This window comes from Carassius carassius, chromosome 39 (assembly GCF_963082965.1).
Source record: "Carassius carassius chromosome 39, fCarCar2.1, whole genome shotgun sequence".
Lineage (NCBI taxonomy): Eukaryota > Metazoa > Chordata > Actinopteri > Cypriniformes > Cyprinidae > Carassius > Carassius carassius.
The window spans coordinates 17003913-17017828 of NC_081793.1; the positions used below are offsets into that span (position 1 = coordinate 17003913).

The window sequence follows — 13916 nt, forward strand, 5'->3', positions numbered from 1 at the left end:
CTTGCTGAATAAAAGTAAACATTTCTTTAAAAATATCTTACTGACCTCAAACTTTTGAACGGTAGTGTATGTTCATATGAAAACTGCTTCTTTTTAATGGTTTATTTTCTGTATTCAGGAGTGATGTCTGTTTTTCTATCACTTTAATTCGTATTAGCAATATTATGATGTTAAGCATGTGTTGTTTTCAGGGCGATGTCAGTGTGGGACACCTCTCTTCAGATTACCACTGGCTGTACTGTGATTGGGGCCTGGCTGGGAGCTTTCCCTATTCCTCTAGACTGGGACAGACCCTGGCAGGTCTGTGTGATGAGACTAATGCAATATTGAAATGCCAACTTGTCTCAGAAATTCCAGTCATTTAAAAAGGAATGTCAATATTACGGTAATGCAGATACTTCTGGCTTATTGTGATGTGGCACTCAATTGGGTGATGTAGTTTTGAGTCTGGCCAGCAACACATCCCAGTGCATTTCTTCTGTCCCAAAAGCCCCTTAGAACTTTGTCGCTTAATGAGAGCATTGTTTAGTTACAAATGTATGCTCACTGAAGAGATCAGATTTCTGCTGTGGCAGCGGATTTTCAGTAGAGGGTTCCTTGTTTCAAAGCTCTAGCTCTAATGCTGTAGCAAACCTCAGAAAGGAGGAACATGCCACTGAAATGTTTTTGCTTTGTATACACTACTATTCAAAAGTTTGGGGTTTGATGATAAAGACTTAGATTGTTAGAAAATATTTATATTTTAAATAAACGTGGTTCTTTTTATTAATCAAATAATCCTGAAAAAAAGTATCATAGGTTCCACAAATTTTTATATATATATATATATATATATATTTTTTTTTTTTTTAAGGTGCACTACTGTTTCCAACATTGATAATAAATCAGCATATTAGAATGATATCTGAAGGATCATGTGACACTGAAGACTGGAGTCGTGGCTGATGAATATTCAGCATTGCATCACAGAAATAAAATATACTTTAAAATATATGTATATCTTTTTATTTTGGTCAAATAAATACAGCCTTGGTGAAAAAATGTGACTTTAAAAAAAAAAAAAAATTACAAATCTTACTGATCCCAAACAGTGTAACTTTTTTGGTTTTGTTTTACTATTATTTTTTTTTATTAATGCATTCTGTTTGTAACATTTTCAATTTAATTTATTGATACTTAAAGGTATATTTGAGCAAAAATGTAAATTAATTCACTCATTGTCACTGACAATGAAAAAAAACAAAACTGACTTTTCTCCTGCAGAAAACAAAATGCAATATTTTGATGTCCACATAATAAAAGCCAGTGGGGTCCAGTGTTGCTCTGGACCCCCTGATTTTCATTTTATGGGTAAAAACCTAAAAATGGCACGCTTCTTTTTATTCAGAAAAAAAACTTGCTTGAAACTTGCTTTCTTTTATAATCACAAACGTCTAAACTACCAGCTAAAAGTTTGGAATAATTACAAATTTTAAAATGTTTTTGGAAAAGTACTCTTATTCTCACCAAGGCTGCATTTATTTGATCAAAAATACAGTAATACAGTAAAAACAGGTATGTTGTGAAATATATTCTATTGTTATTTCTATGATGGCAAAGCTGAATTTTCTCCAGCCGTAACTCCAGTCTTCAGTGTCACATGATCCTTCAGAAATCATTCTCATATGCCAATTTGATGCTCAAGAAACATTTCTTATTATTAGTATCAATGTTATAAACATACTTTGCTGCTTAATGATATACTACCAAGAAATAGATTAATACTTTGAAATGTTGCACCAAAACAGCATATTAGAATGATTTCTGAAGGATCATTTAAAATAGAAAACACTGAATTGAAATAATATTACATAATATTAGCGTTTTAACATTTTTGATCAAATAAATTGCACTTTCAGCATAAGAGATTTCTGTCAAAACATTCTTACAGACCCAAACTTTTGAACAATGGCATATAATTTTTGTCATTTAATTTGTATAAAATAATATATAATAAATTAGTATAAAATAATATTTATTTTTTCTTCAAGTAGGTACAAGAGTGAAATCAAGTTTCCAATCTATATGATGAAACAAGACAAAAAAAAGGACAAAATATTAGAAAAAAAACTTTTATAGCCTGTAAATATTTTGAGGCAAGTCATTAAATGTACATTCTGTTCATCCACTGTGCATTGGGCATCAACAGCAATTTCATACTTAATGTCTTCTCATAAAATCTCTGTGCCTTTTGTAGTTTACATTTGCAATTTTGTTGCTCACAATGTACTGAAAGCTTTAAAAGACCACTCCACATATTAGCATGAACTGCAAGAAATTCAGAAAAAAAAAAATCAAATAACATTTGAAATCACCTTGATCATATGAAGCAAAAATTCCAAATGCAAAGCAGTCGGCACACACCTGAGAGGCAAGGCCACCCATACATAACACTCAAATCTCAACTTTAAAGAAAGAGGAAGAAAGCAGTCTCGAATACAAAATTTGGCTGGTACAGTGATTCTGTAGACTTTCCAGTCAGTCACCTGTGCTCCTGCTAAAAGACAGCTTTGATCATTTTGTGGTTCCTCTGTCCAGGTTTGGCCCATTTCTTGTACCCTTGGGGCAGCTACTGGATTTCTGACTGGCCTCCTCGCTGCTCCTGTCTGGATCCACTGGCATCGCAAACAGCTCACCTACAAGCTCAAGTGAGGAAAAGGACACAATCACAGGCCACTAGAAACTGAGAGAGAAAGAGATCCAGGCTGGAGTCAAAAGACCAGCACCTGCTCCAAATCCAAGAAATGATGCTCGACTCCGAAGTCACATTTATAAAAATAAAAAAAATCTGTTTTTTTTTTTTTTTTTTGTAGAATAGATATTTGTCATATGTTCCTAATGGCAGTAATTATTTTACAATTCCTCTCTTTTTACTGTTAATAAAGCCAGTACTGACATTTTGTAAAAAGTAACTGTTTTGCAAGCCAAATTGAGATGCCGAGTTTCCCTATTTGAAGTTAAAAAAGTCTTACTTCTGTAAATGACCCATGGGTTTGGTTGTGCTGTTTAGGCTTGTCTGGGTTTGGTCTCTTAAATGAACTCGTGCTTAATAAGCCAGACACAGAAATACAGTTTGATAGTTCTTGGGTCATTAGAAAGGGTGTCTCAGACATCTCTTTCACTCTCTGTGCTTATATGTTCAATAAATCATTTTGTCCATTTTCATCTCAATGTTTATTGTTCTTTTGTCATTGAAAAGTGTGTCTTTTTGTCAGTTCTTCTTGTCATTCCGCCCATAACTTGGACCTTTCATATTTCAGTCGCAGGTGACTGGGCCCATTGCTAAGCCATGTTTGAGTTCAAAAGTCAGATTGAAATCTGGTTGGTTGTCAGTTCTTGCTTTCTTTCACTGGTGCCCCTGAGCTGGTGTATCATGTGATGAGGCAGCAGTTGATGCAGCGTGGGCCCAGTCTTCGCTTGAGCGCACCTTTCTTAGGAGCCAGAATGGCTATAATGGCCTCATCAAACACAGTCTTCAGGCCTTTCTGTGTCAGTGCTGAGCATTCAACATAACAGCAGGCACCAATCTGGAAAGGCATAGAAATTAGACACAATTTTAGGTCAAACCAGTAAGTCATGACAATCTTTTCACATTCGTTTTGACCCATGTCAAGTTTCAGTTTCTTTTTGTACTTGAGAAAAAAGGAAGTATCAATTTTCCTCACCTCCTTGGCTAGCTTCTGGCCCTGTTCTGTAACAATGGGCTTTTCCTTCACATCGTTCAGCTTGGCAATAGTCTTGGGATCATCCCGCAGGTCAATCTACAGACAAAAATGGAGACAGAGACAAATTCAAAGTTAAGTATGCTCGACGTGATGATTTGAGCATGTGTGCTCACTGCATTTCTTTTGAGGACGACTGATGAGATCCCATACAATGGGGTTTGATTTTAGAGCAGAAGGCTCCAGGAAATTCAACCCAAGACCAGATGGTGGCATGCGTCTACAGACTCCCCTTTCACCTAAAAAGTACCACTGCATTCCCTGTTTCCAATTAAAATTCCACTTAATCAAAGTTTGAGTTTTTGCCAGCTGCTCTCCATACATCCACAGAGGTATTACCAAACCACTACACAGAGCAGTGCTTCCTTCACATCATCCAATTAGGCGTGTGGAGAACAAATTTAAAAGGTTTCCTTTAAATATGTCAACAGCAGAAGTGAAGCTTTGCAGGGTTCAGGGTAGGAAAAATCACTGCGAAAAAAAAAAGAAAAATCCAAGTTGGCTGTGCTTGTTTGTAGAACTGCACATTTTGGTAAAAATTTCATCATTATGGTTATAAACATTAAATAAATTCTTCCTTAGAGAGTAAAAATTCAATACTTACTGCATATCCAATATAGGACTGCATGTTGATGCGACTGTGACTGTCATAATTTTCCAACGTTAAACAACTTTTATTTTAAAGGAAACCCACAAGGAGCACTTAAAGCTTGTCTTTTTTGATGAGAACTTCTCATTACAAGTATGAGAAGATGGTAGGAGCATGTTGCATTCCCAAAAGGACATTAAACTCACAAATAGAGATGCAGAGATGAGTTTGCATGCAGCAGCTTTAATAATTGCATTAAAGGTTTAGTTCACCCAAAAATGAAAATTAGGTCACGTTTTACTAACCCCCAAGGCATCCTATGTGTATACGACTTTCATCTTTCAGACGAATCCAGTCGTAGTAATATTCAAAATTTTCTTTGATCTTTCAAGCTCTGTCATTGCAGTCAGTGGGTGTTGCATTGCTTCAGTCCAAAACAATTTAAATAAAAAGCGTGCATCCATAAAAAAAAAAATTAAAAATTGAAAGTGTTTCACGCCGCTCTGGGGAGTGAACAAAGGCCTCCTGTAGCAAATCGATGCGTTTTTGTAAGAAAAATATCCATATTCAAAACTTAATAACATATGGAATCTAGCTTGCACCAAAAGGTGTACATGGAAGCAGTTTCAGAAGCATGACGTATGAGGTCAGCATTGAACATGCGCCAGTAAATCTCCTGAAAACCAACACATTAACAGGAACAAAGGAAGCACATTTTCATAACTTTAGCAAAAGGAAAACCAGTCTCATCTTGGCTTATATCGAAATCCTCCAATAGTCTTTACAAATCCTTGTTTTGTACTTCTAATTCTTGACCGCTGTTTTGTTTAATCTCTCCGCTGCATTTCCGCATGCATCACTTCTGAGAGGCACATGCGCAAAGCAGAACTCGTACGTCAACCCCCTGGAACTGCTTCATTTACAACAGTGAGCGCTAGCTAGATTAAAGTGATTATTACATTTTGAATATGTTTATTTTTCTTACAAAAACGCATCGATTCGCTACAGAAGGCCTTTGTTCACCCCCCCCGAGCCGTGGGAGACAAATCTTTTTTTTTTATGGATGGCCGCTTTTTATTTAAAGGTGCCATATAGAATGCATTGATACAATATTTTAAGTTGTCCCTCAAAATACCCAACTGATAATTTTTAACAATTTGGTGAAATTGCTACTTTTTTGAGGTTTGAGCCAAAAAGTGCCGTTTATTGTGTTTGTGAAATGAGCTGGTGCTCCCAAGCCTGGTAATACCAAACTCTGCTATTTCGCTTTGCTTCGTAGTCAGAGTCTGGAAGGGCATAATTGACAAGCATTTTCTTTCTTGCAGGGGGCGCTTGTCTTTAGTTTAAAATCATTGGTTATCGGTAAGCCAATCACATAACGTTTGGTTATGACCAGGGTTCTAAATGAACTTTTTTGATCACCAGCCAATGTGGCTGGTAACTTTCTAAAAGTTACCAGCCAATCAGAATTTGCACTAGCCATTTTTTTTTTCGTTAAAAATAACAAATTATGAGTGCCACTGAATGCATTTGATCATTTATTAACATTGTTGGCATGAAAAACATATAAAGTACAATGCATACAACAAAATATACACTGACTCAAATTTAAAATTATTAGTTCCAACCACGAAATTGCTTGTTTTGTTTTTTCTTTCGCGCAATTTACATGCGGCAATCCTGACAAAGCATTACGACATTCATGTGATCAAACACAAGCCATTCATGACCTGTCAGCCATTTGGCATTAAATTTTCTTTTCTTTGTTTCTCTGTCCGTAATACGGAGCCCTGCACGTTACCTGTAGGAGAAAAAAATCAATCCGTGGCAACGGTTTTGCAATCCGTCCCCTCATTTTATAAACCGTACTCACGAATTCATAAACTGTTCCCTCGGTTTAACAAATCGTGCCCACGGATTAACAAACCGTGCCCACGAATTCCCAATCCGTGCGCTCAGATTTTGTAAACCGTACCCTCGGTTTTTGAATCCGTACTCACGAATTCATAATCCGTGCGCAGTGTTGCCAACTTAGCGACTTTGTCGCTAGATTTAGTGACTTTTCAGACACTTTTAGCCATAGACATCATATAGATGTCTATGCTTTTAGCGACTTTTTTTTCCAAAAAAGCGACTAGCGACAAATTTAGCGACTTTTTTTTGACAGACCTTATTAGTCTCTGAGTCTCTCCGGTACTGCCGCACGAGCACGAGCTCTCTCTCTCTCTCCAAGCGCGCGCACACGCCTCTCTCTCTCTGCATCTGCTCTATTCAGCGAGCAGAGAGGAGCAGCACTTTCAGACAACAAAAGATATTCTGTTGCTTCTAACTATTTTACATACAAGTATAGCCGAAATCACTGTACTGTACAACCATTGTCTTAATCTTATGTGTATGTGATTTTATTAGACAATGTCGTGAATAGGATTTTAGTGCAGAGATTAACATCTTTGAGAGCTGGTTATGTAGTCTTAATGGACCGCGTTTCAGTCATTATAATATTAATTACGTCGTCGGACAACAGAAACATTAAAATATATAAATAAAAAAAGTTTTATTGAGAATTTTGGCTGCATTAAAATGCAGTACATGAGCACAGAAAGGGCAAGATAATATGACGCATTTACGTCATGAATATGCTGATTAGCATATGACGTCATCTAGCGGCATTTAGCGACTTTTTAGGCATGGTTTAGCTACTTTCCATTGAAAGAAGTTGGCAACACTCTCCGTGCGCACACTTTCGCAATCCATTCCCACGGATTTGTAAACTGGCACGCATTTGTGGCGCCGCCCCCACCGGCAGATTCATTTCTGTTTATTAAACATTATTTTTCATAGTATCCAACGAGACCACGATCAGCATTCACAAAATAGTCTTCTTTTTATCGTTTATTTTACATTAATCACCAATAGGATAAGACACGGCCGCCTGTGTTTTATGGCCAAAAAAAATAAACGCTAAAAAGAAGAAAATAAGGGTAAAAAGCAATACAAAACAAATAATATGCCGTTTGTTTTCATTCCTTTTCTCTCTAACAGAATGCAATGTTATTTTTAGCCTAATTATTTAATAATAACATTAACAGTGAAGCATGCATCTAACTCCGGCAGGTGGGGTGGGGTGGGTGGAGCTTAGTATAATAAAATCACAAAAATAAGTCTTCATGTTAAGAAAGAATTGTACACAAGCATTTCCAAAACTGTCAAAGGTTATTTAGAAATAAAGCAATTCATGAATTATTTTATGACAAACATTTTTACTGTCTTGTAATCATTTATTTAGCCTACAAATTAAAATTATAAAAATAACTTTTTATTTTTATCATTAATATATATTATTATACAGATTATGCATAAGAATCTTTTATCCAAAACAACTTACAAAAGAGTAAAAATAATTACTCCAGAGTCAGTCACAATGGCAGGTTTATTGTACAATAATAATCAAGTGCTATTATAAGATTATCACAAATTTAACAAGATTTTGATGCACATCTTTCTTATTAAATCGTTGTATTCCACCTCGTACTACACTTGATAGAGAATCACTTAAGAAAGACACTTTGCTGTAGACCTATTCCACATAATAATATTCATTAAAACTGTATGTTAACGCGTAGGAGCTTGCTGCATGAATCCGTGAGTACGGTTTACAAATCCATGGGAACGGATTGCGAAAGCGTTCGCACGGATAATGAATTCGTGGGTACAGATTAAAAAACCGAGGGTGCGGTTTACAAAATCTGAGCGCACGGATTGGAAATTCGTGGGCACGGTTTGTTAAACCGAAGGAACAGTTTATGAATTCGTGAGTACGGTTTATAAACTGAGGGGACGGATTGCAAAACCGTCGCCACGGATTGATTGTTTTTTCTCCTACAGGTGACGTGCGGGGCTCCGTAATATCCTCATCCCCTGCCTCGTTCCTCTTTTCGCCCCCAGAAACCTGTCCCAACCACCGCCGCATTTAGTTTAATCTTAATTTTTTTCTATAATAGCTAACTCCCTCCTCTTAAGGATGGCTGAAGCGAAACAATCGTTCCGAAGCTTTGCGAGATCCCGAAGCGCAGATGTGTCGAAACACTGATCCGAAGCGTGATTCGAAACACCCATGTCACGTGACTATGACCAAACGAAGCCTCGAAGTGTTTCACTAATTGTTTCATCAGGTGTGGTCCGCCGAATCAGCGTTTGATTGGAACGGTCGGGAACAGACCACACAATCGCACATCTGTATAAAAGTGAAATAAACGCATTTTGAACTCGTGGGTTTTTGTGAGAGGAGTTTGACTTTGAGATAGCGGATTTTTGGTGATATAGTGACATAGTGCGATTTGATTAGTTATAGGCAATTTAGACTTACATTTAAATTTACACAACACATTGACTGAGAGGCTAGAGACAGACAGAGTATACATATAGTGACACATTAATAGATACATAGATATAAATATATATAGACAGCTAGATTAATAGATAGATACATATATAGATAGATTACAGATACATATATAAATACATATATTATAGATAGATACATATATAGATAGATTATAGATACATATATAAATACATATATTATAGATAGATACATATATAGATACATAGATTATAGATACATATCTAGATACATAGATCGATTCATATATAGATAGATAGATTTGGATAGATAAATAAAATGGAAGCTCCCCAGAAGAGATGCCGTACATCTGTGGTGTGGGAGCATTTCCATTTAGAAACCCCAAATAAAGTGAGATGTGTGTATTGTGATCGGCAGCTAGCCTACTGCAACAATACATCATCCATGATGCGCCATTTGAGGAGCACTCATCCTGCCATTTTGCAGGGTGCAGAGGATGGCATTCCCCCTGTACCTAGGCCTGCTACTGACACTGCTGGGCCATCTAAGCAAGGTATGCATTGTTTGGGATATAATTATAATTGAAATATAATTACAACCTTTTGGGACACTGTTTATAAAGTTTATAAGTTATATAAAGCACTGGTTATAAACACTGGAAGGTTTCCAAATAATGAACCAGTAGGCTATACTTTTAATAGATGTGCACTAATTGAAGCTGTATTTTTCCAATGTATTTGTCTGAAAGTATGCTTTGTCTTCTCTTTTAAAAGTCAGACAGAGGGAATTGGATGAGGCTCTTATAAACATGGTGGTGAAGGATCTGCAGCCCTTCACCATCGTGGACGATGAGGGATTCAGGGCATTTGTGAACAAGCTTGATCCAAGCTATGTCCTCCCATCCCGGAAGGTGCTTAAAATAATGGTCAGCGAAAAGTACAACAAAGCCAAGGAGAAGACAATGGAGGACCTACAAAAGGCCGAATTTGTTAGCCTTACAGCTGACATGTGGTCCTCCATTAATATGGATGGATATCTTGGTGTGACTTGCCATTACATAACACCAGAGGCAAAAATGGCAACTGTTGTACTGGGTGTAAGGAGGTTTTACCAAACCCACACAGCCCAGCATCTCGTGGAGGCTAAAGCCTTGCTAATGGCTGAGTGGGGAATAACCTCCAAAGTTCAGTGCATGGTGACTGACAATGCATCTAACATGATCCTAAGTGCCCAGCTACTCCACCTTCGCCATGTCCCATGTTTTGCTCATACTTTAAATTTGATTGTGAAAAAGGCACTAGATCAAACCCTAGTCATCAATGAAATACGCCAGAAGGCCAGAAAGATAGTGGGGTTGTTCAGATCCAGCTGCAAAGCAAAGGACAAGCTTGTGGAGATGCAGAGCTTGATGGGAAGACCAACTCTGAAACTGATACAGGAGGTTGACACGAGATGGAACAGCACATTTGACATGCTACAGCGCTTGTATGACCAACGTGAACCAGTGGCTGCTGCACTTTCCAACTTAAACAATGATACTGCTCCCCTGACAAGTATTGATTATGACATTATTGAACAATCATTGTCAATACTGCAACCATTCAAACTCGCAACAACAGAGATGTCAGAGGAAAAGAGAGTGTCTGCTTCAAAGCTTATACCACTGTACAGGATGTTGCAGCACAAGCTTGCACAGAAAAAAGGTAATGCAACGCAGGAATCAACTGTTCAATTAGGTAGGCCACAATGACCATACTACCCATGTGATTGGCCATAACTGTCATATTATTGTCATTATTATAAATATGTGTTTCTCCTGTTTTGGCTCATAGGCTCACATCTGCAAGAAGCTCTGCACTCCAGATGTGGAGGTTATGAGAGTTTTAGAGCCTTGGCACTGGCTACACTGCTGGACCCAAGGTTCAAAAATGTGGCATTTGGAAATGCTGCCAAAGCCCAGGAAGCTGAAAAGCATATCACACTGGAGTGTGCTTCACTGATGCGTTCAAACACAAATCCTGGTGAGCAGTTTCAGTCTGTGTTATGTTATGTAATCTGAATCATGTAATATAATATATCCTTCATATATGCCGTCAGTTTAGGATTTGTTACTAATTGCTGTTTTTATTTTTATTCAGACCCAGAAATGTCAACATCACACCCATCATCATCACCATCACAATCAACATCAACACCAGTAGAAACACAGGACAGTTTATGGGAACTTTTTGATACTCGCATCCATCAAACCAAGATGATACACAATGCTACAGCTGATGCCACAGTGGAAGTGAAAAAATACATCAACGATGCGTATTTGCCCAGAACTCATGATCCACTAACTTACTGGAAAGAGAGAGCAGTAATCTTTCCTCATTTGTATGTCCTTGCAAAAAAATATCTTTGTATGCCAGCAACAAGTGTCCCTTGTGAAAGGATTTTTTCAAAGGCTGGAGAAATTATCTGTAAAAAAAGAAGTAGGCTAAGTCCTTCCACAGCAGATAAATTAATATTTTTGAATAAAAATCTCTAAAAAAGTGAGACATTGTGGCTTGATTTCTTTTATTAATATTCATTTCTCATGACCAAAATAACATTATGCACAGTGAGGAGCCTATAGGTTACAAGCTTCACATATTAGAACATTATAATAATAAAAAACAACACATTTTTTTAATGGCTCGTCAAGGTTGTTTCAGATCAACACCTGCAAGTGACCACTAGGTGTCACCGTTGAGACGGGTGTCGGATTGATTCGAAGCCTCGAAACAATATGGCACATTTGGTTCAACTGTTTCATTGGTTCACGAGGCCTCGATTTTGCCATCACTACCTCCTCTTTCAGTCTATGTTCCCTGCTCTGGCTCCATTCGTTCTTCTTCCTTGTGTTTTCTGATGGACGCTCTATTCGTTTCCATGTTTTTTCGCGCTGGTTTAACTGCAAACTGCGTGCAGCCAATGGGCATATGAAACGTCATCACGTAGCATTACAGCACAGTGTTCATGGGAAATGTAGGAAGTGCTGCCAGGAGGATAAATGACCGAGAACAGAGCCTCATGCCATGGATCACCAGCCAAACTGGCTAGTAAATTTTAATTAACACCCGCCAAAATTAATTTTAACCCGCGGGTTGGCGGGTGTTAATTTAGAACCCTGGTTATGACGTGTGTTATGCGCCGGCTCAGCCGCCTCGAACTTCCACTGAAAAATAAATAATAGCTATACTGCGAAAACAAAACCATCGAGCAAATTTCACTGCCTCTTTAACCTGCATGAGAGCAACCAAGGGGGACACAATCACAATTATCACCCTGTCGGACTTTAGCCTCCCCAGTTTCTCACTGACGATCGGTACCAGTTGATATATTAAACTTTTCCCAAAACCTGTCGCGATTAGGGCCACAACATCACCTCCATTTTTTTTTAATTCTATGGCACCTATAAAATCTTTTGGACTGAAACACCGCAACACCCGCTGACTGCAATGACAAAGCTTGAAAGATTAAAGACAATTTTTTAATATAACCCCCACTTGATTCTTCTGAAAGATTAAAGTCATATACACCTAGGATGCCTCAGGGGTTAGTAAAACGCAGCCTAATTTAACATTTTTGGGTGAACTAACCCTTTAAGCTATATCATGATTTCGGTTTTATCCTGATTTATCATGCAGCCCTAGTTCGGGGTCCTTGTACCCTTTGACTCTCCCTGGCCTCCTTTGAACTGCATCTGAATTCATCTTTCTCTGTGGTCTGATTAAGACAGGAAGCATGCACACAGCAATAAACATGACCTGAAAGGACTGATGGGGCTGATGACAAACCCCTCACTCTTAACACACATAGGTTATTTTATTTGCCAAACCACAATTATAAGCCATTTGGATAATTTCACTGACAATATCATGCTATGAACACTGTATGACTGAACCTTTCATGATGGCACACAAATCAATATTTTCAATCCATAATATTACCACAATTTAAAAACACACATCAGTTAACAACCTCAATGAATTATCCCAGAACATAAATATTTGTAGATAAATATAAATAAATGCAAATTTCAGTAATTCTGACACAAAAACCATTTTAAAACAAAAACTGAATGAGTTTGGGCTACATTGGGATGTACAATATATTGATAACATATTGGTTATTTTAGATATTTGAACATCAGTCTTGTTTGATATTGGATTTATACTGTATAAAAAGCAAAACTGGATATTTTAAATATTCAATATTAGTTAATAAATAAGTCCATCTAAAAAACAACAATACTTTAATAACACTATTAAAAAATCTTTAGCAAATCTCCAAATGCATATACATTGTGTATTGTACATTATAATATTGTGATGCCTAAATTTGTGTTTGTGTGTGTATATATATATATATATATATATATATATATATATATATATATATATACACACACACACACACACACACAAAATACAATAGAACTGTAATAGCTGCCATTTTTCAAGTACTATACTACAAACTATTCATACTATGTTTTTTCCATATGCATACTGTGCACAGTATGGGAATTTCCAATATGCATGGATGACATGCACGGTTTAAAAAATTATTAAATGAATAATATATGTAATGTATGTATATACGTATATATATTTTTTCTGTCAGGACATTATCCAGTCATTTTACAGACATGTATCACTTTAACCCGTTAACCTTACAACACAATGCAATGATTCAAAATTCAAAATACAGGTAAAATAACTATAAAAAATAAAAATAAAAAAATAAACATATTCCTTTACCAATTCCTTCATATACGGACTACAACATTACCACATTCAGGCCACACAATGTCTTTTTCTTTGTTAAAATGAACAATTTTAATAGATATATTTCAATATATCAAAACCAATATAGCCACTGTATACTGTAGCATTCTAGTGTTTGAATTGTTTTTTTGTTTTTTTTGCAATTTTCTGCACTGTTTTACATACAATTAGAAAAAGTATACAGTATATGCAGCAGCAGGTGTGCGTACCTGAGTACCAATGAGCAAGTAAGGGACGTTAGGTGCATACTCCTGCAGCTCAGGGACCCACTCCTCTCTCACGTTCTGGAAGCTGGCTGGATTCACCACGGAGAAGCAAATGAGGAAGACATCTGTCATAGGGTAGGACAGGGGTCGCAGGCGATCATAGTCCTCCTGGCAGAGCAGAGG

The 13916-nt window shown here is 37.0% G+C and overlaps 2 protein-coding genes across 5 annotated transcripts in view; one reads left to right on the top strand and one right to left on the bottom strand.

The window, feature by feature from the left end:
• The window catches only part of LOC132121496 (phosphatidylinositol-glycan biosynthesis class F protein-like), a 358018-nt gene extending 354814 nt beyond the window's left edge, over positions 1-3204 (top strand). For all 3 annotated transcript variants that reach the window (XM_059530959.1, XM_059530957.1, XM_059530958.1), the window contains exons 5-6: positions 192-300; positions 2578-3204. In XM_059530959.1, the coding sequence (XP_059386942.1) occupies positions 192-300; positions 2578-2691 (223 nt within the window). In that variant the 3' untranslated portion in view covers positions 2692-3204. The remainder of the gene's footprint in view (positions 1-191; positions 301-2577) is intronic.
• LOC132121497 (rho-related GTP-binding protein RhoQ-like) overlaps positions 2098-13916 on the bottom strand; it is a 28250-nt gene continuing 16431 nt past the window's right edge. For both annotated transcript variants that reach the window (XM_059530960.1, XM_059530961.1), the window contains 3 exons: positions 13737-13901; positions 3705-3800; positions 2098-3566 (listed from right to left, as the gene is read on the bottom strand). In XM_059530960.1, coding sequence (XP_059386943.1) covers positions 3411-3566; positions 3705-3800; positions 13737-13901 — 417 coding nt within the window. In that variant the 3' untranslated portion in view covers positions 2098-3410. The remainder of the gene's footprint in view (positions 3567-3704; positions 3801-13736; positions 13902-13916) is intronic.